The sequence below is a fragment of the Ceratotherium simum genome, chromosome 27 (genome assembly GCF_057802395.1).
Source record: "Ceratotherium simum simum isolate JZ-2026a chromosome 27, ASM5780239v1, whole genome shotgun sequence".
In the NCBI taxonomy this organism is placed as follows: domain Eukaryota; kingdom Metazoa; phylum Chordata; class Mammalia; order Perissodactyla; family Rhinocerotidae; genus Ceratotherium; species Ceratotherium simum.
The window spans coordinates 39072168-39097907 of record NC_141926.1 but is presented as its reverse complement, the minus strand read 5'-3'; the positions used below and the strand labels follow the sequence as shown (position 1 = coordinate 39097907).

Sequence of the window (25740 nt, the reverse complement as noted above, 5' to 3'; positions counted from 1 at the left end):
TAGTGGTATGTGATATATAATTTATGAATATTAAAATTCAGAAATATCTAAAACTATCTAATAGGTCAAACAATTAACTACCTGATTTTTCATCTGTGATTTTCACAATACAAAAGATAGGAATTTTTTATTGTTTTTTTCCTTGAAAAGTATGTTAATTTAATTAAATACTATCGAATTTTGCCTAAAAAACAAAGTGGTTGAAAATAAGTAGTTCGGCATTTACAATTTACAAAAGAAATTAACTGTATTTTTTGTTTTCTAGATTAAAGCATAAAGAATGAAGAGTTAGTAATTGATAAAATATGTAGTGGATAAAAAAGGTATTTTGAGAAGTAAACAAAGTGAAAATAATTAGATTTTATTTGTCAAGATTTTATCAGAGAAATTAGCAAATATGGATAAATTATTTAAATATAATTTAAATCGAAACAAGAGAAATTTCAATAAAGTTCTTCAAAATCAGAATTAAAACATATTCTAATTAAAATGAAATTTGTTCAAACGCTAACAAAATCTTTAAGCTGTTAAAATTTTTGATCACAATATATAGAAATGTGTAACAAATTTCTCTGAAATTATGATTATGCGTTTTAAATCTTTTGCTAGAAGATTCAATCTTAAGGGACTACTTTTTCAATATATACTAAAATGGATAAAACTTGCTAAAATAACTTCATGGTTTAAATTTGATATTAAAATGAATTCATAGAGGTCTATGATTCATTATCTAAAACTTTATGTATATATATAAATATATATATATATGGCATAGTAAATGCAGGGATTTCCTTTAAAGGGAAAATACGAGCATTTTTCTTGATAGGAAACTGAGAAAAGTAAAGGTTCCAAGACATGAAAATATTTGCCTATAGCTTTTCCTACACATAAAAGTGTGAATTATATAAATTATACTTTTCATTTCACTTATATATAAAGTACTATTCTCATGTAAAAGGAAAATTCAAGAGTATTTCAATAATGTCAGACAGAACCCCACATCTAGTCAATTGTACAATTGTATATTAGTACAAAGTCTAAGTAGGTTGTAAAAGTAATTATGTGAGTGAATGTTGGGTTACAAACAAATGCAATGACAATAATCTGGGTTACTTCTATAAGAACCTGTTCACTTGCAGAAACACAATTTCGGCTCAAACAACAAAGCTATTGAATCAGAAAACTAAAATCTGTCTAGGGACTGTGGCTACACTTTGTTATGATAAATTCATCAGTCCATCGTCTCTCCTGCTCAACCCACAGGACCCTGATATGAACTCCAAACTGCATCCACCATTGTTTTAAGGTGGCACATGGTAAGGTTTTCTGGAACAAAAGGAACTAGAGTTCCTCAGAACACATGGCTTCTTTTCTTTATTTCTCATAGTGCCAGGTTATCATACACAAAGAAGCCGAAGTCCAGCACACAAGAAGACATCCACCCCCGACATAAGTTCTAGACTCAGCACTGTTTTCTCTTTGCTGCCGTGTTCACATAGCCACATACTGTTCAACGACATTAGTTATTATCTCTTTCTTGTTTGTCCTTCAAGTCTAGTTTAAATATGATCTCATCTGTAAACCAGCCCTCAATTCTGCAAAGTTAATATCTTCTTGCCATGCCCTTTCAAGCACTTTACCCATGATTATTATATGTTACATCGCTATTATATTTACGTATATATCTCTCCAATAAACTGTAGCCTCAGTCTTCATAAATCAACGTCTTTATTTTTAAAATATCATTTAAACTATTAAAATATCATTAAAATATCATCAGTGTAAATCTGTCCCAAAGTTTATCCTGACCCAACCCCCCAGTATAGACCAACCCCCATCTTAGCATAGCCTCTCTTTCTTGATGTACCTAGTAAAATGCTACTCTCAAGTTTCAGTCTGATTGCCACCTGCTCTGTGAAGGTTTCCTTGACCAACTAAATCCCAACTGATTTCCCTTCTCTCTGAATACCCATCAGGCTTTTTGGGTATATCTCTTGCTTCCCTCACTTTATTTCCAAAACCCTTCATGACCAATGATACTTACATCCATTAAACACTATCATGGGCATACCCAGAGTTATGTGCCTCTCACTAGCTCCACATCTCTCTCTCTCCCTCTCCCTCAGTGGAGAATACATATCAACATATGTGTGTAATGCTATGGTAACATTTTTAACTTTTCTCTAATTTACATTATTAATTAATACACTCTACTATACTAACCCTTATTAATAATAAAGAACAGAGTACACAGAATATACATAAAAGCTCTTCATGAAATTAGTGGTTGAAAACTGGGAGGCTATAATATTCATTTGGCACTTAATATGCATTGCTTGTATTTTTTTTTTTTCATGAACCAACAAGATGATAAGATAACAGAGAAGACAGACTCCATAGTATAATTCTGAGCTTCCTTAGGGTACTCAGGTATGTTTTGAATTCAATTGGTACTTTATAAGTAATGCTCTACTGGTGATAATGACAATGATGTCAGCAGATAGGAATAGCATCATTTTTAATAACATGAATCAGTAATTGAGCCTCATACATGATTAATCTTTGCAAAAAGATTGCTACCCCCTCCCTTTACCAGGTACAAGGTGATTTTTAGGAATTCCTGCTAAAAGTCTTCAAGTCTAAAAGATTACTAAAAAAAATTAAAATGCAGCACGCTGAAAAATCTTATATTCTGAATGTGGCTTTTCAATGTTTTTAAACGTGTTAGAGCTCTGAATCATATCAAATATCAAAATAATAGAAAAGTGCCCTTTTTTTCACATCCTAATGAAGAAATTCAAGAAAACACCAACCACATTTTGTTATTGGAGCTTATTAGAGCACACCAAATCCTGCGTAACCCTGTCAGAATGAGATCAGTTCCGACAAGCACTGTGTACAATAAACCGGGGAGGCTACATCACCTTTTTCCCACTAACGAGCTTTTCAGGTGAAAGGTATGTTCTGTTCTCCACAAACTCAGTGTACAATAATTTCTAACTTGTCAACCTGTTTTGGTTTTGGCAGTTTCTCTTTTTAACAATGGCATTCAGGCCCATTCAGAATGGATTTTAGAAACAAAATTAAGTCTAAAAAGTCCCAGAAGCCCAGGCTGCTTGTTTCTCTCCAAGGACTGGTGTTCAATGGGGAGAAAAACTGCTACGATTTAGTCTGGGCTCCACATGTCTACTTCCTTCCTGTTTTATGTCACTAACTCCCCAGTGTGGTCCCAGGATAATCAAGAGAGTGAGTCCAAACCAAGGATTATTGGTGGAGATACAGAAGGATCAGAACTCGACGTATGTCAGAAGTATTAAGGTAAGAAGTGTCTTTTTGATAGAAGCTATTCACATTTCCTAACCTTAAAAAATAATAGGGCATCCTTAACCTTCTTACTGATAATTGCACTGCCATTGGAAGCAATTGTAAGAGGAAAAGTTTACTATTTGCTTTTCTGCCTGTGCAGAGAAGGACGTTCATCTATCCCCATTATGTTCGGCTACAGGAGCAGCCTCTTTGGATTATAGCATAAGAATGGATAACAGCTCCTAGGATCTGACTTCACTGACAGCCACCATGTTGACAGGCCTCAGCGTGCCAGCCCATGCCTTCTCCTCCAGAGTCACATGGTAATCTCATCTGCTTCATAAAAAGGAACCCTTTTAAAAATTAGATTTGAGTGAATCCCTTTTCATCCCTCTGATAGCTTCCACTGGCTTCACATACTAAATGGAATCCTTATACAATAACCAAAAAAAAGCTGTTCTTGAAAAATGAAAAGTACAGCAATTTTAAACTGTAGGTGGTAACCAACAGTCCTCTGTAATTACAAGAAAAGTTTATGAATAAAATCAGTCTGTTATTTGAAAAAATGTATGCATTTTTTTCTTTTAAAATACTTCTTTATATTCTAAACTGACAAAAGTCAAGTGCAATTTAAAGTAGAGAAAAATGCCTTTGAAGCAGCTGCTTCTACAGGTTCAATACTAGGGCTCCACCTACGTCAGTACCGCGGGCTCTTCCCGAAAAGTGCTTCATCAAAAAGTAAATCAGGTGATTTGGTCAAATATTTTAAGTTCTGTGAGGATGTCAGTTTCCTATGGGAGAATAGTACTGTCCCCCATTAAAAGAAAAACAAATCAGATATGAATATACAAAAGAGGACATGTGACGCAGTAGAAAAATACTGACTGAGAAATCCAGATATTTGGATTTTTCCTCTAGATTCTGTGATAAAATAGCTGATGGATATTTTGCATATAATTTAACCTCTATGCATCTATGCTTCCTCATCCAAAAAATGAAGTGTTTGGACCTGGTCATTTATATGAGTCCTTTTGGGCCTGGTTCTCAATTAGTGATGGATCGCAGTTGATCTTCTAAAAGCAAAACATCTTCACTCAAGAAACTTATAAATGAAAAAATTTTGGCATATGACTTCAGGAGATGCCTAGAGTCCCTAAAAGTGTTGGTTCAGATTTAAAAATTCAATGAGGTAAGCTCATACGATGCCTGATAGTGTAAATCATATAACTCGCTCAACCTCAAGACAGTCTCATGTGTACTTGAAAAATTAATGATAATGTGATAATAAGAAACGTTAATGTTGGTGAAGTTTTTAGGAGACAAAAATCACTCTTCATGTGAAGCCACCCACATTTAAATATGTCGTGATTATGATTAAAATCTCTCTTAACTTTCTCTGCTTGGTCTTATTTTTTCTAATGTTCATTTTTAATTGTACAAAATAGTTACTTAACTCATACTAGCTTATATATTCACGTTGCTATATAGATTTCTCATCAGTGAACTTAATAGAAATACTTCTCATTTTTATCTTGATTCCTCTGTTTACTTAATATACAAATTCCATAGAAGTAACACTGAGTTCCAGTATCCTAAACCAAATATCCTCAAGGCTTAACTAAACTGTTCTACTGTACTATGTTACTAAAGAGATACAAGTTGAAAGATGTTGTCATTAAATTGGAAGTTATTACACAGCACTAATTTTAGTGAATTCCGATTTTCACATACATGTCTGTTGTCTGACAATTTTTAAAGGTAGGAAAATGCATCCAAATATAACATTTAATATAGCAATATAAAAAGTTATTTAAATAAAAATTAAAGGAGAATGTGGTAATGTTTCAAATATTATTATTATAAACTTGCTATCCTGTAATTTAACAAAACAAACAACAGCCATTGGCAGGTACTGCTTTTTTTTTTAATGTTTTTTCTTTTTTTTTTTTGTGAGGATGATTAGCCCCGAGCTAACATCTGTTTCCAATCCTCCTTTTTTTTTTTTTAAATTTTTTGTTTATTGCAGTAACATTGGTTTATAACATTCTAAAAATTTCAGGTGTACATCATTATACTTCTATTTCTGCATAGATTACATCATGTTCATCACCAAAATACTAATTACAACCCATCACCACACACATGTACCGAATTATCCCTTTCACCCTCCTCCCTCCAATCCTCCTCTTTTTGCCGAGGAAGACGGGCACTGGGCTAACATCCGTGCCCATCCTCCTCTGCTTTATATGGGACGCCGCCTGTGGCTTGACAAGCCGTGCGGTGCGTCGGTCCACGCCCAGGATCCAAACGCTTGAACTGCCCCCTGCTGAAGCTGAGTGTGCCAACTTAACCACTATGCCACCGGGCTGGGCCCTGCAGGTACTTTTTGTATATTAATAAAAACACGTTGCATATTAACAAATACACGTTGATGTATCCATAGAAGATAATCCCTGATAGACACTAAGAATAATGTTCGGCAGAACTGTGAAGAAACACCTTCTGGGCTCCACTGTTAACAACCCCTCCTACCACCTGCATCCCTAACATTCAGAGTTCTCATGCAAAGCAAGGTCTTTCTAACTTAGAAAAGGTTATTTAATACACTGATTCCCACATGGGATTGAGCAATACAAATCGATATCCCTCCCCAAATTATTTACATTTAAAATATGGTATCAAGGAAATAAACATTTTACTAAAGTAAATGTTACTAATTGCAGAATTTCATATTTTCCTGGATGTATCTCCTGGAATATTACAACTACTGAGGGTACCCTGAAAACTTCTCTGAAATTGCATCCTGGTGCAACATATGAGTGAAAACACTTCACTGTTTTATTTTTACTAAGAAGTAGAGGCATAATTGAGAGTGCTTATCCATTCATCACAGGATTCACATTGCCTGGCCTAGCGCTTTGTATACAGCAGATACTCAAGAAAGATTTCCTGGAATAGTAAAATATTAGGTAGTATAGCATTGTGATGTGTATTTTCAGGCCATGCCTCAGAGAAGTTTTATATTTGGCTAGATATAAATGTTATCTTTATAAGAGTGATATATATTTCCGACAAACAAATCCAGTTTTCAGTTAGCAATAATTACAGAATTATGCAAAATATGAACTGACATGTGAAGTCAATTGCATGACTCCTTTAATTTCAAATATTGCTATTAGAAACATTAATTCTTTTATACACAGTTATTAATATTGTACACTACTTAACTCTGTAAGGCACCATTTACATATGGATTGCCAAGTAAATATCTCTCACTTCTTTTCCCGATGTGGGATGAAAGTTAAAGGTCTTGATTTTGGTGACGAAAGAATGAATATCAATTATCTTGATTTTGCTCAGAAGTTAGGGCAATATATATACACACACACAATACATACACACATACACATCTACATATGTGTATATATGTATTTGTATGTGGGTATGAGTGTGTATATATGTATGTACATAAATAGACAGAAAGACAAAGAAATTTAATCATTAACGAAATATTTATTGATTGCCTACTATTTAGAAGGCATTGTTCTAAGAGCTAGAGATACAGAGACAAACAAGATGAATAAGATCTCTGCTTTCAAGGAAATAATAATCTACTGGGTGGACACAGAATATATTAACATGCAAAGATACATATATAATATATGCACATAAATGCATGCATATATAATATATGTACCATGTATACATATATACACACATACATACACACATACACGTATGTGTACATATGTATACATATACACACATATATATCTATATCTATATGTAAAATCAAATATCCAAATAAACAATTAAAATACCAAATAATGATCAATGCCCCGAAGAGAATTAAAATAAGGTGATACATGACTGCGGGCCACTTTAGATTGGAGTGGACAAGAAAGGCTTCTCTGAGAAGATTCATTTAATCTGAGATCTGAATAATAAGAAATCACTCTTGCAAAGACCAGCATTCATTACAGCACTCCTCGCACTTCCTGGACAAGCACTCCGGGCAGAGGCAAAGTTCCAATGAAGAGAGTGAGCTCAATGTCTGAGAGGAGTTGCAAGAGGACCAGGAAGACAGAAGAGGTTGTGGAGAGAGTGAGGAAGTGTCATAGACGTAGGTAGCAGCATATCACGCCAGGTTTGGTAAACTAGGGTAATAGGGATTTGGGGTTTATGCTAAGTGTGATGAAATGCCTTTGGGGAAATTTAAATGGGGGAAAGACATGAAGGAATACACATTAAAACATTTATATATTGCAGCTGTGTGGGAAATAGATTGGAGAGGTGGAAGCTTGGAAGCAGGGAGCCCATTAGGCAATGTTTCAATAGTCGAGGCTAGAGATGGTGGAGGGAAGTGGACAGACTGGGAGATGGTTTGGAAATAGTGTCGACAGAACTTGCTGATGAATTGGAGAGAGGCGTAGAGAGCAATCAAGGATAATTCTTAGATTCTGGAACAAGCACATGATAAGTTGTTACAATGTTTGTGAAAACTACATTTGAAAGAAGCTACAAAGCAGGTTTTACATAAAATCTGTTCTTCTAATTAGGCATACCATTATTTTGAAAACGAACGCCAAAATTTCCCCCAGGAGCCATTGCGTATTGCTTGACTTCTCTAATAAATGAATGTATATATACTCAGGTAGAAGAGCTCTGCCCATTTTTGTAAAGCTACAACCTAGCCTTATTTGCATATTAAAAAACAAGTCTGGAAAACCTGAGTGCCACAGGTTCCATCCTTCTATTTACCTTACTGCAACTGATAGAAAAGATTATATAGAAATAGTGTAAGAAAAGATGTTCAAAATGTTGAAATTGTTGAGTGGTGAATTCTTTCCTCCCTTAAAGCGGGAATGAGGGTTTTCAGGAATGAGGGATATTTTACTCAGTGGTCCATCTAGGTACTATAGAAACATTTACTTCAGAGTAGTATCTCCGAACGGAATTTTGACTCTGAAAGATGAAACCTTAATTTATCCACTGCGTGCTCATCTTAAAACAGAGAGATGGAAATTAAGCCTTAACTCTGTGTTGAGTCTGCCTGCACACATATGCCTTTTTAAACATTTTATAATGGAAACAGTGCTCCTGTCTCCACCATATGATCCCATTCCACTCCTCTCTTCAGAGTTCAACAGCATATTCATGCAGTCAGAGGTACGCCTTGCCCACAGGCATCACAGCTTTTCCTGCTTATTCATGTCCAGAAATGATATGTTTTATCTCAGCGATTAAAGAAGGTACTATTTTAAGACTCGTCCAACTAGTTTACTGTCTGGAAACTCTCACCCAGAGATGAGAGCAGCACCATAGGGCTCCTCCATTAGCACACTGTTTGCTGCTCCATATGGGTGTCTTTTCTACCCTTTTCTTTCTACACCGTACATTTTTCCATCTATGCTTCTAAAGAAAGCTTCTCCAAAGGAAAAATGCTCATTATGAGTATGCAGAATTAATTTACCAACTGGTAGGTCTGTTTCCATGTGAGGGAACAGATTTTAGCTGAATCCCTTTTTAATGTTTGCTAGGCTGTACATCTGTCCGTAATCCAGGCTTCTCTTTCCCACTCCCCACCCGCTCATCTGAGCTCAAAGATTCACTGTCTCACTCCCATCCTGATCTGTATTGCATTTTCTAACAGTACAACTAAGCAAACAAATTCATGTAGCCTCTCAATGTTTCTAAATGTTTCCTTGCTGGATAATCGTAATAGTAAATGTACACGTGACTGCCGACATTTTAGTTTGGTTACATATTTACTATGAAGCACAGAAGTACATTTTTCACTTTAATGTGATGAGAGTCCTCATTAGCTTTCAAATCATTGATAATCATAACATGAATAGGTAAAATATATACTGTAAGACTAGGAAAGTATGTAGTATAATCATATTTGCTTAGTTCTAGGGTAAGATAAGCTTAAAAACAAATTTAGTATATTACTTTATGATATTCCTAATCTGTTTCATAATTATTACTGCATTCACTTATATATGTATTAATTATTTTGCTAAATTAGGCTCAGGTACTAATAATCCTAAAGTGACTGAATTTATATTTTGCACACCAGTTAAATATTTGAAAGAGATGATAGATGGCTTGGAAATGTTTGCTACAGAAAAAGAAAGGCTATCCTCCATGACTCAATTTGGCTCTCTCCCATGGTAAGCAAATCAGCTGAAATAGAGAATCAGCACCCAGGAGGGAAAGTGAACCCGCATTTACCTACAGTCTCTGAAAGAGATATACAGTCGTCCCTCGGTATTGGTGGGATTAGATCCATGACTCCAACAGATACCAAAATCCGCAGATGCTCAAGTCCCTTATATAAAATGGTGTGGTATTTGCATATAACCTACGCACATCCTCTGGTGTATTTTAAATCATCTCTAGATTACTTATAATACCTAATACAATGTAAATGCTATGTAAATAATTGTTATACTGTATTGTTTAGGGAATAATGACAAGAAAAACAATCTGTACGTGTTCAGTAGAGATTCAACCCTCCTGGGCCTTTCAATCCATAGATGATTGCCCCCGTGCACGCAGAGCCCGCAGACACCGAGGGCTGATGCTATGTCTAGATGAGCGACAAAGCTTGGACAATTGGCTGGACACGGCCGTCTGCAATACCTCAGTGTACAACTTTCTGTCTCTGAGTATTTTTGACATTTATTATTGACAATAAAAGCAGAGTGAAATGAAAGTAGCAGTTGTATTGATTCTTTAAAGCTGGAGAGGCATATTTAATAGCTTGATACTTTTCACTAGACCAAAACACATAGACATTTCCAGCAGCAATATCCTTTTTTACCATTAAAATTAAAAATCTGAAACACTCTTTTTATAATGGTTCTTACTAGCGAACAATAAAAGGTGATGGATCCTATTCTATATACGTTATTTCTGAGGTAAATTATCCCGGAAACAAACAAAAAGTACTATCACATTTTTCATCAGTATTCACTCCAATAGATACATGAACAAATAAACAGAACAAACCATAACTGTCAAGTGATATCTCAGGAATACCAAGGCAGCAACTGTCAGTAAACTGATTGGCATTACAGACATATAAACACACTTTTTATTCTTTCACTTTCTACTATGATAATACTAGTTATGGCAAGTTTTTCTTGTTTTTATATGGTCATAGAGATGAAACTTGCTAGAAAAGCAAAATATGTACATACAAAGAAAAGTGAAAATGTGGAAAGGTGCATAATGGGCAATTTCATTCAAAATAAGAATAGCAAAAGTTAAGATAATGAAGAAATAATGAATTGTTTTAAAAGCTTATTCATACAAGTAGAAAAATACTGAAATAATAGAGTAAGTTAGAGTAATGGCAAAATAATTGTAAATTGCATATAAGGGTTACTATGGTAATAGGAAGAGTGTATTTGAAGAGAGATGGGTACCATTATGAAAACTTGTCTGGAATAGTGCATCTCAACTTTGTGTGACTGTCTGAGACAGCCCTGCGCTGGGTCCTAAGTGGGGTGGGCTCTCCGCTGAAGCTCTAATCAGACTGCCGGTGACTCTCTTCTACAGTCTGGACCTGTCACAGCCAGTGCAGCTACTGGTAGAAGAAGAAATGTTACTAATTTTTTCTACATGTATTGCTGTATTTCTTCCCAAATCCTAGCGAGGGCTTTGAGGCTAGAGATGATACTAAAGAGTTTCAGCTTCTCCGTCCATCTACCATTTGTATTTTGAGGAGTGGTTACGAATTTCTCCAGCATGAGTGTGAAGGGAGATAAAAGGCATTGCGAAAGTTAAGAAGGAAGAAGTTTAGGATTTGGGGGGATGTGGTAATTTGTGTTTCTCATTCTCCATAGATGTTCTCTCAAAACTTCCCTATATGTTTCTGACACTGTCAAAAGAATATTTTCTTTAATCAGTTGGTGACAAATAATTATAAGAACTTGAGGGCCGGCCCCGTGGCTTAGCGGTTAAGTGCGCGCTCCGCTGCTGGCGGCGTGAGTTCGGATCCCTGGCGCGCACCGACGCACCGCTTCTCTGGCCATGCTGAGGCCGCGTCCCACGTACAGCAGCTGGAAGGATGTGCATCTATGACATACAACTATCTACTGGGGCTTGGGGGGAAAAATAAATAAATAAAATTAAAAAAAAAAAAAGAACCACATATCCTGAGGTTTCCCTTAAAAAAAAAAAAAAGAACTTGGATTGCTTCCAACCACAAAATAAGATGAGCCTAAGGTCCTCTGTAAAATTCTGCACCCATTCCTTGTGTGATAGATAGATGTCTGCTATGTTCTCTACACTGGGAGATGCAGATTCAGGTACTCTTTCCTTAGGGAGAAGATATTGTACCTAAACCCTCCAAACTTGACATTGCATCAGAGAAACAAGAGTGATTATAGATTTTATCCTGCTCTCTATAGATTACTAATTTGCTATACTGTTGAATTTTTAAGATCTTCTCTATTGCTTAGTTAGCAAGAATTTAGAATTTTCTTGTTCTTCCATAGGGATAACCTAATTTATGCTCTGGGTACCATTCAGAAAAGACAATGGGCAGTAAGCTGTATGCAACTCTTGGGTAAGTTTCATACCAGAGCATTGGATTGAGATTGGCCTTGGTATCATAAGGCTACTAGTAATATCATAACAATAACAGTCTGATTTATTGCATATCTATGTATCTGGCACTGTGCTGGGTACTTCCATCTATGATGATGTACACAATTTTTTAATGAACAATCCAGGAGTGCTGTGTTACGATATTTTAAAATTCCAGACACTTGAACCACATTCTTGTAGGCTCTGAATGTCGAATGAACATTATATGTCCATTCTTCTATAGCTCTTCTGGGTTTATACTACAACTACTTGAATGCTTAACTTGTCTTCCATGTTAAACTCTACACTTCTTGAGTGCTATTCACCTTTGCTTCTACAGTGCCTTTGTACTCAGTGGATAGATACCAAATACCTATTTGGTGAATTAATGAATATTCCTTTTCATCCATGTTCTCCAAATAGTAAAAGCAGCAATGGAACAACATACTTCAAAACTATGAATACGGAGGTAATGGGCCATTCTAAAAAAATAAATAGCATGATACCAATAATAACATGAGAATAACTCCAATATTTTTATACAGAAGCAAAAAACAAAAAACTACTGTGCAGAATTAATAGTATAACTATGGCTACCAATTTAACAGATTAATTTTTCCATTGCTGAGCTTGTTAATAGAAAATGCTGCTTTCTTTCTTAAAGGAATCTCTACAATGCAAATGTTTCATAAGTATAACGTCTTATCCTACAGGTATTTGTACTCTGAATTTTGTTAGACCTTTCATTGAGGGTGTATTTTAGACTGGCAGTTTCCAATTACCATCTGTAGTTCTAATGCTGAAATTTGCTAAGGTGTAATTAGGAGGGAGAAAAAAACCCTCCAGTGTCCATAACACAAAATGTCTGTGCTGTTAACAATTAAATGTGATAACATTTAAATAACACACTTCCACTGACACCCAAAGAATAAAATCTAACCATTAGGATGGCATCTAGATAGTAGATGATTTCACAGGAAAGTGCTCAGACCTCATCAAGTTGAAAATCGATAGGACCCAGGCAACTGTGGTGGAGTCAGAGACACCGTCTCAGCTCACGAAAGGCCCCTCTGTGCTGAAGCTATATTAAATTATCACAGCTAATGTAAAACCAGCCTGGGTGTAAAAGATAAAAGGGTAAAGTTCTCACAAATGATCACTTATCACTCCATTCCGAAATGCATACAGGATTCATTACAGATCGAAATGCCACTCAAATTTCATCATTTAGTAGGGTTTTGAAACAGCCAAACCATTAACAGAAGAGAGCGGCTTTTTACATTTATATAACCAGTGACTAATGAAACATTATATCCTGTGTGCAAAGGGGGAAAAAACCCTTTATTTTGTAATGAACCCAATTGGAGCCCTTTCAAACACAGTGTAATATGGTTTCACTGTTTCATGGAGCCTCTCATTTCTTGTGTCAATAATCTTAGGTAAACTACTGTTGAACTTCACAGCATTTATCTAGCAGCACGAATAGCATTAATCTATGGGGTGCTTTTGATGAATTGTAGTTCAAAAGGCGAAGCCAAAAATGACTTCTTACAAAGTGCTTAGAGAAGTATTTACTAGAAATATGTCAACTGCCAACTACCTAAAGGTAGCTTGGCTATTTAGGAAATCATGCTGTTGGCTAGCTTGCAAACACTGGGAAAACATATGAATTTTCCCCACTTGAATTACTTTAAAAAAATGAATGACATACTCTTCATCTAAATATATTATTTTTTCTGTCACTTCCCTTCTAATTCTCTATATTTTTATGCCACATTGCTTTAGATACAATGTGACATGCTATACAACATGCCCCCAGGTGCCCAGAAACTGTTAGGTGAGAGAAGCACTTAGAAAGTTAAGGGTGAATCAGACTTCGCTTCACTTACCCTACCGCATGAGCTAAACACCCAGGACAGCATGAACTAAAGCTCCTCCTGGATCCTGCGCTAAGCATCTAACTTATCTTCTTGACACACCCCAGTGGTTGTTATATGTTCTCTGGCAGTAAGGGTGGCAGGGCATGTCTCCAGGGCTTTGATTATAAAGTATGTTTTTATGATAATATAACAAAATTAGCTTAAGGGAAATATAGTTTTCATAATTCTGATTTATAACTAAAAGCATTTATTTGCAAAATAAAAAAAACTATTAATATAATTTACTAGTCACCATCAAAAATTATACACTATGTTTGTAATAAAAAAAAATGTTTTTTGGGGCCGGCCCGATGGCGTAGCGGTTAAGCTCGCGCTGAGCTTCGGCGGCCTGGGGTCTGCCGGTTCTGATCCTGGGCGCGGACCTGTGCACCACTCATCACGCCATGCTGAGGTGGCGTCCCACATGGAGCAACTAGAAGGATGTACAACTATGACACACAACTATCTACTGGGGCTTTAGGGAATAAAAGGAAAAAAGGAGGAAGTTTGGCAACAGGTGTTAGCTCAGGGCCAATCTTCCTCAAAAAAAAAAGACTTTTCACAAAAGTAATTTTTATTCTTAGTATGTTGTGATTTCATTTTATTAGTTTGACTTGGAACATATTAATTGTGAATCTTGCAAATATTTACACTTATGAGAAGTCCTTCTGAAAGAAAAAGAAAACCTGTTTAATTTTGTTAATATTCTAAATATTTTGGTAAATTTAAACAGTTTTTCAGGTCATTCATTCTTTCACGTATAATGATATCAAAAAGGTACTCACCATGTACAATGAGAACATACTCTGCGCTGCTTTGGCCGATGGTGTTTGTGGCTTCACATCGATAGGTACCATTATCCGTTTTGTTCAGGAAAAGAATGTTTAACTCCCTACCACTCACAACCATTCGGTCAGGATCTGGTAATTCTCCGCCATCCTTTGTCCACAAAACAGGTTCTGGCCTATTGGATTTAAACATGCATATAGATAGGAACAATAAGAAATTTTACGTATTTTGTGAATTAAGAAAATCAAGCAATTTATAAATTTTTAACACCCATTTTGTGCATAACCATCTGCTAACTTCTTATCGAAAGAGCAATCATGCACTCCCTCAGAAGATTTGGTGGCACGGTAAATATAAGTTAATTCTGTTCTGCTTAACTAAGAAGACATGTATTAAGGAACCAATGTGTTGAGTCATTACAGCAGTCAGCGATACACTATAGCAGGTCCTGTGGCCCTGATCCTACTGCTCACGGCTCATGCCTGCTGGGCTCTGGGGGACGGCCCTCGGGCTATTGGAGTCGCCTTCCTCAGAGGCACCTGGAATTACACCTTTGCTCTTGGGGCCATCTATGTGGCACAGCTTTGCCTGAAACCATGTGAAGCTTCTCCCCCTTACTTCTCCTGCATTTCTCATCCTCCCTAAAGATTTTTCCTGACAGTTCTCTCTTTTTTCCCTAGTTTTATTGAGATATAATTGACATATAACACTGTATTAGTTTAATGTGTACAAAAAAATGATTTGATGATTGCCCTAATATGATTGCCACAAAATGATTACTATAATAAGTTTCATTAATATCCATTACCTCACATAGTTATAAATTTTTTTCTTGTGAGAACTCTGAAGATTTACTCTCTTAGCAACTTTCAAATATACAATACAGTATTGTTAACTATAGTCATCATGCTGTACATTACATTCCCAGAATTTATTTATCTTATAACTTGAAGTTTGTACTTTTTGATCCCCTTCACCCATTTGCCCTACTTCCTAAACCCTGCCTCTGGCCACCTTTATTGAACATTGTACTTAAAGTCCTAAATACAATAGCCAGAGCAATTAAGCAGGAAAAATAGATAAAAGATATCCAAATTGGAAAAGAAAAAGTAAAACTGTGTCCGTTTGCAGATGGCATGGTATATATAGAAAACTCTAAAGATTCCACCAAAAAACTACTAGAATAAATGAATTCAGTAAAGTTGCAGGATACAAAATTAATACACAAAAATAAATTGCATTTCTATGTCCTAACAATGAACTATCAGAAAGACAAATTAAGAAAACAATTCATTTACTATTGCATTAAAAAGAATAAAATACTTACGAAAAAATTTAACCAAGGAGGTGAAAGACCCGTACACTGAAAACTATAAGATACTGATGAAAGAAACTGAAGAGAACACATATAAATGGAAAGATATTCTGTGCACATGGAGTGGAAGAATTAATATTGTGAAAATGCCCATACTACCCAAAGCCATCTACAGATTAAATGCAATCCCTATCAAAATTCCAATGGCATTTTTAAAAAAATAGAACAAACAATATTAAAATTTGTATGGAACCACAAAAGGCCCCAAATATCTAATCAATCCTGAGAAATAAGAAAAAGCTGGAGGCATCACATTTCCTGAGTTCAAACTATATTACAAATCTATAGTAATAAAACAGGATGGTATTGGCATAAATACAGACGTAGATAAATGTAACAGAATAGAGAGCCCTGAAATAAACCCACACATATATGGTCAACTAATTTTCAACAAAGGAGCTAAGAATATACAATGGGGAAATGATAGTCTCGTCAATACATGGTGTTGGGAAAACTGGACAGCCACCTGGAAAAGAATGAAATGGACCCCTCTCTTACATCATACACAAAATTAACTCAAAATGGATTAAAGAGTTGGATTTAACATCTGAAATCATAAAACTTCTAGAAGAAAACATAGGCAGTAAGCTCTTTGACATTGGTCTTGGTGATGATTATTTGGATTTGACACGAAAAGCAAAGGAAACAAAAGCAAAAATAAATAAGTGGGACTATATCAAACTAAAAAGCTTCTGCACAGCAAGGAAACCATTAACAAAATGAAAAGGCAACCTACAGAATGGGAGAAAATATTTGCAAATCATATATCTTATAAGGGGTAAATATCCAAAACATATAAAGAACTCATATAACTCAAAAGCAAGAAAACCAAACAATCCAATTAAAATATGGGCAGAGGATCTGAATGGACATTTTTCCGAAAAAGTCATACAAATGGCCAACAGGTACATGAAAAGGTGCTCAGCATCACTAACCGTCATGAAAATGCAAATCAAAACCACAATGTGATATCACCCCACACCTGTTAGAATGATCATCACCAAAAAACAAGAAATAACAAGAGTTGGGAAGGATGTGTAAAAAAGGAAATCTCGTGCACTATTTGCGGGAACGTAAATTGGTACAGCTACTACGGAAAACAGTATAGAGGTGCCTCAAAAAATTAATAGTAGAACTATGATATGATCCAGCAATTCCACTTCTGGGTTTATATCCAAAAGAAATGAAATCACTATTTCAAAAAGATATCTGCACCCTCTTATTCATTGAAGCATTATTTACAATAGCCAAGACATGGAAACAACCTAAGTGTCCATTAATGAATGAATGGATAAAGAAAATGTATTCCAAATATAATGGAATATTATTCAGCCATAAAAACGAAGGAAATCTTCCATTTGTGACCTTGAGAGCATTATGCTAAGCAAAATAAGTCAGACAGAGAAAGACAAATACTGTATGATCTCACTTGTATGTGGAATCCAAAAAAACCTGAACTCATAGAAACTGACTTCTCTTATAACTAAGTACTTGCAAAGAATCCCCATCTCAAAACCTACACTTAGGGAAGAAAGGGTAACTGAACCATGGATTTCTGTCATCAAAGATTTCAGTCTTTTATAATTATTAATGATAAGAATGGTTATTAACAATATCTACTACCGTGTGTTGATAATAGTAGCTATCCTTTACACATATTTTCTATAATCCTCACAAGAAAATTTTGTGAATATCATTTTTAAAAATGTAATGCATAGAAGAACACAGAAGATCAGAGATGTAGCCAAACCCTGGTCTGACTCCACAGTAAATTCTTTGTCTACTGCCTCATGCTTTCAAACATGGTGAATATTTTCCTAGTTCTTCTATGTCCAAATTTTCTAATTAAAACATGATTTTATCACATCATTGGAAATTATTTTATGAAAAGCTTTAATTATTTGTTTATTTTGTTGAAAACATCGAGCTTATGTTATGTTATTGTGAATACAGTTAGGATACAGGTCGTGATAAGTGATGCCTATGGCTATGCCAGCTTTCCTAAGACAAAGAATATTATGTTTTCCTGAAAAAATTTGTAAAAGAGATACAAGTTGTGAATCAAATAATAATAAATGTAGGAAATTGTATCAAAACAAGCAGATCGGCAAGGTGAAGGAAGAATCTCTTAGTGTAGCAGTAAACACACTAGAAAGAGAAGAAAGAGAGGACAAGTTCACCAGGACTGGACCCGTGAAACTGCTAAAAGAGAGAGCTATGAAAGAATGAAGAGGCCAGTCACCCAAAATATTGGAAAAATACAATGACTTATATCATACAGCTTTATGGACAACTCACTCTCATTGGATCTCTTTTAAAAACCAAACCATTAATGCGTCTCAACTGGCTTCGTCTATTCCACATCTGCTAGTTGCTGTTTGAATTTACTCATTACGGTCCTAACACCGGTAGCCTGAAGAATCTTGTACCATGCACATCCTTAACCTCTTTTGAAGCGACAAAACTGGTACAATAAAACCATGACTTACTGCGTATACCCAAAATATTAGAAATGGTGTCCTTCCTTTATACAAAGCCACATAAAGCCAACATTAAAATAACAGCTATATTAAGGATAATTCATGAATTCATAAATTCATAAGATGAATTTAGAAGGTGCATCTTAAAATGCTACTCACTGCAAGTATTTCATTATATTAAGAGGCAATACTTTCTGATGTATAAGTCAGGATTTTTAAACACACACAGATATAATCATATGCGTGTATTCACACATTTCCATACTTAAAATTATACCCCCAAAATCCAAACTGTCATAATTTTTCTCTGCTCACGTTCATAAGCTTTCAGTCACATCTTAAAGCATATGGCTCTGTAAACATGTAGTTAAATTTTGATATATATTTTTAAATTGTGTGTATAGAAATGAAGTTAAAGATCAAGTTGCCAGTCTGTATTTAAAAAACTCTTTTTTCTAAAAAAATTATTCTCTTTTTTAGGAAATAATGAAAAAAACACCTGTAAAAATAATTAGCAGGAGATTATAGCAATACAAGTCACTGCTGACACTGAACATTGCAAGATTCCTGATCCTATTCTGTATGGTAAATCTTCAAGGTGGCAAAAAATGATGCAATTTTAATGAAATGGAGGTTAGAGTTTATGCATTGATTAAAAATAGCCTACACATATTCCAATTAGTACTTAAAATGTTCAAGCTTCTTAATATCACCATAAAAATATTAAGTGGTTTAGCAAGTCTTGATACAATTTGTGCTTCATGTTAATAAAGAGGGCCCCTAGGCTTTCTCTAATTGGAACCCAGAAATGATTGAGTTTCTTGCTGCAAATGAATAACAATCTTCCCTGCTGTTCAACCAAAGGAGATCATTTAAAAAGTGGTTCCAGTCTATAGTTCCCATGTGATAAGGCTGAAAACGAGTAGGAGCTGGACACCAGAGTAACAGGACAGTGACCCAGCATCCAGCACAAGCTAACACTGTCTAACTCCACAGTGAGAAGGTTAATCAGGCAGTCCAGAGAGTTCCCCTCTAAAAGCCAGATAATTAGAAGCTATATGGAAACCTTCCATATAGGATGAAATTTGATTTATGTTTCTGTCTACCAAATCTGTAGGGCTAAAAAGATGTTTTATTTTCCTGTGCACCTAGAGACATTTTTACAGCACTTGCTTCCTAGGGTAACAGAAAACAAAAAGAAAATAAAAGTGAAAAAAGAAACCAAATATGCTCATGCATTTATTCCCTTGCATTCTAAGGTCTTGGTGAAGTTGTTGTTGTCTTAAAAGACTTTTTAAAAACTTTTATTAACTCAGTGTTTTGTTTTGTACATATCTAATAGGAGATTCTCTGATATCTTTAACAACTCCTTATTTATAAATTAGTGTTAGAAAGAATTGTCACAACTCTCTCAGACTACCAGTCTATTTAATATCTTGAACCAGATATGAAGCTGATTACTAACTTCCACTGAAACTCTTTAGTTAGTCGTTGGGGCATTTATTCTGTAAAGTTATGCCATAGTAACAGTCTTTCTCATTCTCGCAGTATATGGGATCACTGCCTCCTTAGATACTGAATAGAATGGAATCTTGCTTTGCTGTCATAGCTCTTATCCTCTCTTAGACTCATGCTTGAGAAGAATAAAGAATAAGCAGTTCAGTTATGGAGAAGTCAGTCCCATACAGCAGGTCTCCTACGAAAGAATTCTCTTGGTGTCCTTGCAGAAATGGACAGAAGTAAAAGATCTTCCAAAGTTTGGGATGGATACACTCTCTAGTATCTCCCTTTTCCTAAATAGCTGTCTCCTCTTTGAGTTCTGCAGTGTCTTTTCCTTAATAAGCACAGTACATGTTGGGCTTTAATACTAAAATTACTCTTATGAAAATTAAATTTACTTTTCCTAGATGAAAAAAAATGTCATTGTAATAGGATTCAAGTAAACATCTTGTTCTGACTCAAAGAAAAAAGAAAGAAATTTGCAAATATACACATCTTACATTTCCTTTAACATAAGACAAAGCAGGAACTTATGGTTAATAACTCGGTGCCTTATGTACTTGTACCGCACATGAAGATGACTAATGCCTTTATTTCAGTTTAGAAATTCCACAGGCAGCAGATGTGATTGAAGTTTTCATTCCAGGGAATTTTTTTTAAAGCCTAATTCCTCTCTAAATTTCCTGTGACATTTCCATTCTAAAGTGAAAGAAGGTGGTAGGAGTTATGTAAACTTCTTGGATCCCTTTTTACGCTTTAAGCAAAAAGTTTTAAATCAAGAAATTATACCATAGAGCTAGCGCGTAAAATTCTCAGTGTTTATGCTATCAAATTTTTAGAGAAATGGAGGGAGGGAAATTAAATGCAAATTAATTGACAAGTGAGTTTGAAATTGAGTTCAAGTAGAATATTTTTAGTTTTTAAGGGAGAAAGATTTTGAGCAAACTCTAGCCTTGGCAGTTCTCCACTGGGTACATGGCAATTGCCTCCAGAAAACACAGCCCAAACACTGCCAACTGAGTGAGGAAGAAAAAAAAAGGGAAAAAACTAGAAGCTAGAGTTGCTTTCTCCTTTTTTAAATTTAAAATATAAATATAAAGCAAGTTCAAGGAGTAGCCTTTCTTAAAGCTGTGAAAACAATAATTTTTTAAGATTAAAAATTTTTTGAATTTTATATATATAAAACATATATATAATATATATAAAATATATATTATAATATATTATAATGAGTCTCTTTTGGAAGCACAGGATGTGGTTGCTAAACACAAAGAAATAGAAAGGGATTACTTGTAGAGCTATTTTTTACACTGATCGTTTCAAATTTAAAGATACACAAAGGGTTATTTTGACATTGAGGATCCAACAAGATGTTTCTGAACATAGTTTGTAAATAGCATTCTACGTATATTCAAAGTCATATTCTTAGTTATTAAAAAAATACTGATCGAGGCCCTTGGAGGGTACATCAAGTCGTGATTTTTCCTCAGATTTGATTGTTGTGCAACTTAATTGTAATGAAACTTGTTCTCCTTTTATTCATGATATTGATTGCATACTTTTTATGAGAGCAATTCTTAAAAACACATCAAATAACTTTTACTCTTAGCCAAGTTAACTTTGAATGTTTTACTTATCACAACTGAGGTTCATTTTAAAACATAATGAAACATTTATGTCTGTCTTTATAGATATAGTTTTGCTCAAGGGAAAACAAAACTTTAGAAACATTTATAGTAGAATAGTCTTCAATGAGTCTCAATGGGTTTAATCACCAGGAAATGTTCTACTCTTACACTTATATCTTAAGACAGATAAGAGATCAATGAACTTTTCGGTTGTTCTTTGTTAAAGCATACCTATATATTCTTTACTAGGTACTTAATGAGTTCACGCAATTATTATCTAATGGTTATCTATAAACCAATCTGCCCAAGTTTTTGAACCAGGAATTAAGAGCAATATAAGGAAAATAAAATAAATATCTGCCCTCTGTGATATTATACTTTAGTAGTTTATATAAGTCATCAACCATAACATTTGGCAGGACATGGTAAGTGGCATAAATGGGTTATAAAACGTCATAAAGATTCATCACACCCATATTAGGGACATCACAACAGGCTTTATGAACGATATAGCTCTCGATTAGTGTCTTTAATTGTGGTAGGATTTGAGTGGTAGAAATGGAAATGCCAACTCAAGAGGAGTCGGAACTCTGGGCAGGATGCTTGGCCTCCAGAGGCCATTTTGTTGAATAGATGAATTTAAATATGGTGAGGGCCAAGAAAAGAGAAGAGGGTTAATAGGTAACATTGTTATTGGCTAAGAAAACAAATTAAGAAAGGGCCAAGTTAAAAGCACTTGATACGATAATTGAGTTGGGAGTAATCAAATCAAAAGCCAAGATATAAATTGCTATGAAGAAACAGGACCAAATAAGGAGTTTAGTCTATGACGAAGTTTATAGGACAAAAAGGTGAACATAAAAAGTCTTATTTTGGTATTAGACCAGAAGACTGCTGATGCTATGAATATGGAAGAGAGAATGAAAAGCGGAAGGGAACATTCTGGTCATGAAGAGGGGCATGAACAAAACGGGGAAGTTTGGAGTAGAGATGCGGGAGAAAAAATACAAATCTGTGCACTTAAACCTGTACATTTTCTAGCCTGGGACTCGTGCCAGGCTAAAAAATCCAGACTTTCATGAAAAATAAAAATACTTTGCTACGGCTTTTAAGAAGTGAGTGTTCCTGATCAGAGTTTTCTCTAAGTATACCCATATGCAATATCTGAAAAAGGAAATTCAATGAAGAGACCATATATAGAGTTCTGAAGAGAGAAAACAAGACCCTACGTGCAGCTGGAGTAATAAAGAAAGCACAGAGTAATAGAAGATAATAGAAGAGCTCTTGGGAAAGTAAACACAACTTTTTGGAGCCAGAAAATGTATGACGTTAATGAAGAGCGAGAAACTCTCTTTATGGTATTCAGTCCGTATTGTAGGAACAATCTCAGTCCTAAAAGGGAAAAAAATAGCAATACAAAACCAACCAACCAAACAAACAAACAAATGAATAAACAAACAAAAAAAACAGAAACCAGGAGGAAAACAAATTGATACAGCAGAAAAGGAAAGTCAGTGATTTCAGTTTGAGAAATGCTAAATTCAAGTGCTAGAAGAAAATCAAGAAACAATCTCCATCCAGCAATAAGGAAATGAGAAACTAGAAATAAGAGCAGAGGGCATGACTGGAATTTTTTAGAGAGAGATTAGAGCCAAGCAGATGTTCAAACTCTGAAGAAAAAGAGAAAGAGAACAAAAGAGCAGATTACCAAACATCTTGGAGTACTCTTACTTAGGGGATGAGAAAAGAAAGACAATGTGAAGTCCAAGAGGCCTGAGAGAAGTCAAAAGAAATTAATGCTATAGGAACAAGAATGAATGTCTTTAAACATTCATTGACCTAAATATTTACATTTATAACCCATCCAATACCTTGACCTCTCCCCCTGATCCTCTCATGTCCAATAATTATTTTACTAGCCCCATTGCAGTCATGACCACACACTAAACTTTGTCATCGTCATTATTTCACTCCCTTAAAATTTTCAATTTTTCCAACCACAAACCCCGTCTTTTCAGCTCACTCATCAGCTCCTCATCAAAACCTCCAATCCTATCTAATGAACTCACCATTTACTCACCTTTGTTCTTCAATCCCCTCCTACTTTACTTCTCTCTTTATCCAGTCTTACAATGCAATCAATAATTTTTTCTTTGCCCCATCCATTGTGCTTATCTCATTCATTCTCAGCCCTGACGAACTCAACTTTTCCATCTCCTCTGTGTCTTTACCAGAACATCAAAACAAATTGAAGCAAAAATGAAGAGAGGGTATATGCCTTGTTTATTTGTTTTTTAAAAATACTCTTCTTTAAGTCATTAGGCAAGAATGCACATGAAGAGCAATGAGAAAGGTGATTTTAAAGTAAATTTCATTACTGTGACTTTGAGTATTTCTTTTTTTTAAAAAAAGTTTTTGTTTTTCTGACATGTAGAAATATGCCTCATTATTATAAATGTTATTTAGAATATATAATTAGATCTACACGTTTCTGCCTCCCTTAGCTCTTTAACATAATATTTACAATATATATTTTTGCAAAATCTATATTTTGATACAGCTAGTATCATCATTTGTTAAATTGGCTCTGTCCTAACATTTCAAATATTTAGGGTTGGAATAATACAGTAAATGAAGAGGAAAAAAAGGAAGAAGAGGTTTGAGGAAATTAGCCAGATGAAGAAAATTCTTTAACAGCTTCTCTTTTAAATACGTAATTTTCCGTTGTGTTTCTAGCTTCTTGCAGTTACTTGTATTGACTCATTTAATAAGTATGTCTTTGTGTATTTGTGTGTGAGATAGAAAAAGTAAGATAATCCCCTAGCATTTTTCCTCATTGGTCTCCACTTCCTTCTGCTTTTAGTGGTTTCTGGACGTGTTCTTCAATTTCTTGCTTTAACATCATAATTCTAATGTGTTAGTCTTTGCTCAGCATAGATATGATATTTCCTATACCTGCATAATTCTTTTTATGAAAAGCAATGAATCTTTCCTTTTTCTTTCTGTTCGCAGTTTGAGAATCCCAGTGGTTCCTGTTGAAAGGCTCAACAAGGAAAGTCCCTATTCAAATAGCACCGTTAGTACTTCTATATGACAGGGTCAAAGGTGTTTAATGGAGTAATAAATGAAATCAGTTTGAAGTGGAAAATTCAAGCCTACTTATTCCATTAAATTGCAAGTTGAAACTCTGAGTTTATCTACTCTTGCAAATTCCTGAAATCCACTACTGTATCAGCACAGTGTCCAGTAGGAGGAGTCCCACTACACTGAAAGTTAGATTTAGACGGAACAACAACATCAATGTTGACTTCAACACTACATTTCAAACCTGAATAGCAAATAAGAAATGGACTTCTATCCTGATTAATCTGAGCATATGCTACTTGATTCTGACTTTGTTCAGGCATTTCTTGCCTCCAAGTTTAGAAGCTTATAGTAGAAACAGAAAATAATCTATATGCAAGAGGTAAGTGCTCTTTAGACAACTTGAAAATAATGGCATTTTGGAGAATGCCTATGAAAGCCTGGACCACTTTTTACCGATAAGGCAGTGTTCACTGATGATTATTTTAGCACTTTTGAGAAACGAAGCAGTCATAATACAAACTGTATAATTCCAGCCAATTTATAGCAGAACAAATAAAAGATTATCCCCAGAAAAGATAAGATTGCTATGATCCTGAAGGAATGACAAATTTTAGCACTGAAGGAAAACTATTCAAGACTGTGAATGCTTAAATGCTTAAACAATCTCCCAAGGACTTTATGCTAAAGCAAAACAATTACCCATGCCTTATCTATACTTAACATTTCTGTTCTTTGGTAAACATAGAATATTAATTCCTGGTTAAAAGATCAAGAAATCTTGAGTAAACATCCATTCCCTCATCCAAGCAATAAGTCCCTCTGTGTATGTACATTAAGCTTAAAATCTTGTGATATATTTAAAAATGATTTCTTAGGAAAATATTTTTTTAACTTATTTGAAACTTAGTAGCTCCTGAAAACCTCCTTTGACTAAGCTAGACTTTGGAACATTTTCTTGTTTTTTAAATCAAGAACTTATGAGTCTACGTTTCTCAGCATCTGCCACTTTATCAATCTGTGTACATTATAAGGACAATTTGATGCCCTATAAAATG

At 34.9% G+C, this 25740-nt stretch overlaps 1 protein-coding gene across 1 annotated transcript in view; it reads right to left on the bottom strand.

Moving 5' to 3' along the window:
• CADM2 (cell adhesion molecule 2) overlaps positions 1-25740 on the bottom strand; it is a 237863-nt gene that overhangs the window by 82048 nt on the left and 130075 nt on the right. The window contains exon 7 of the mRNA XM_087418225.1: positions 14612-14790. Coding sequence (XP_087274351.1) covers positions 14612-14790 — 179 coding nt within the window. The remainder of the gene's footprint in view (positions 1-14611; positions 14791-25740) is intronic.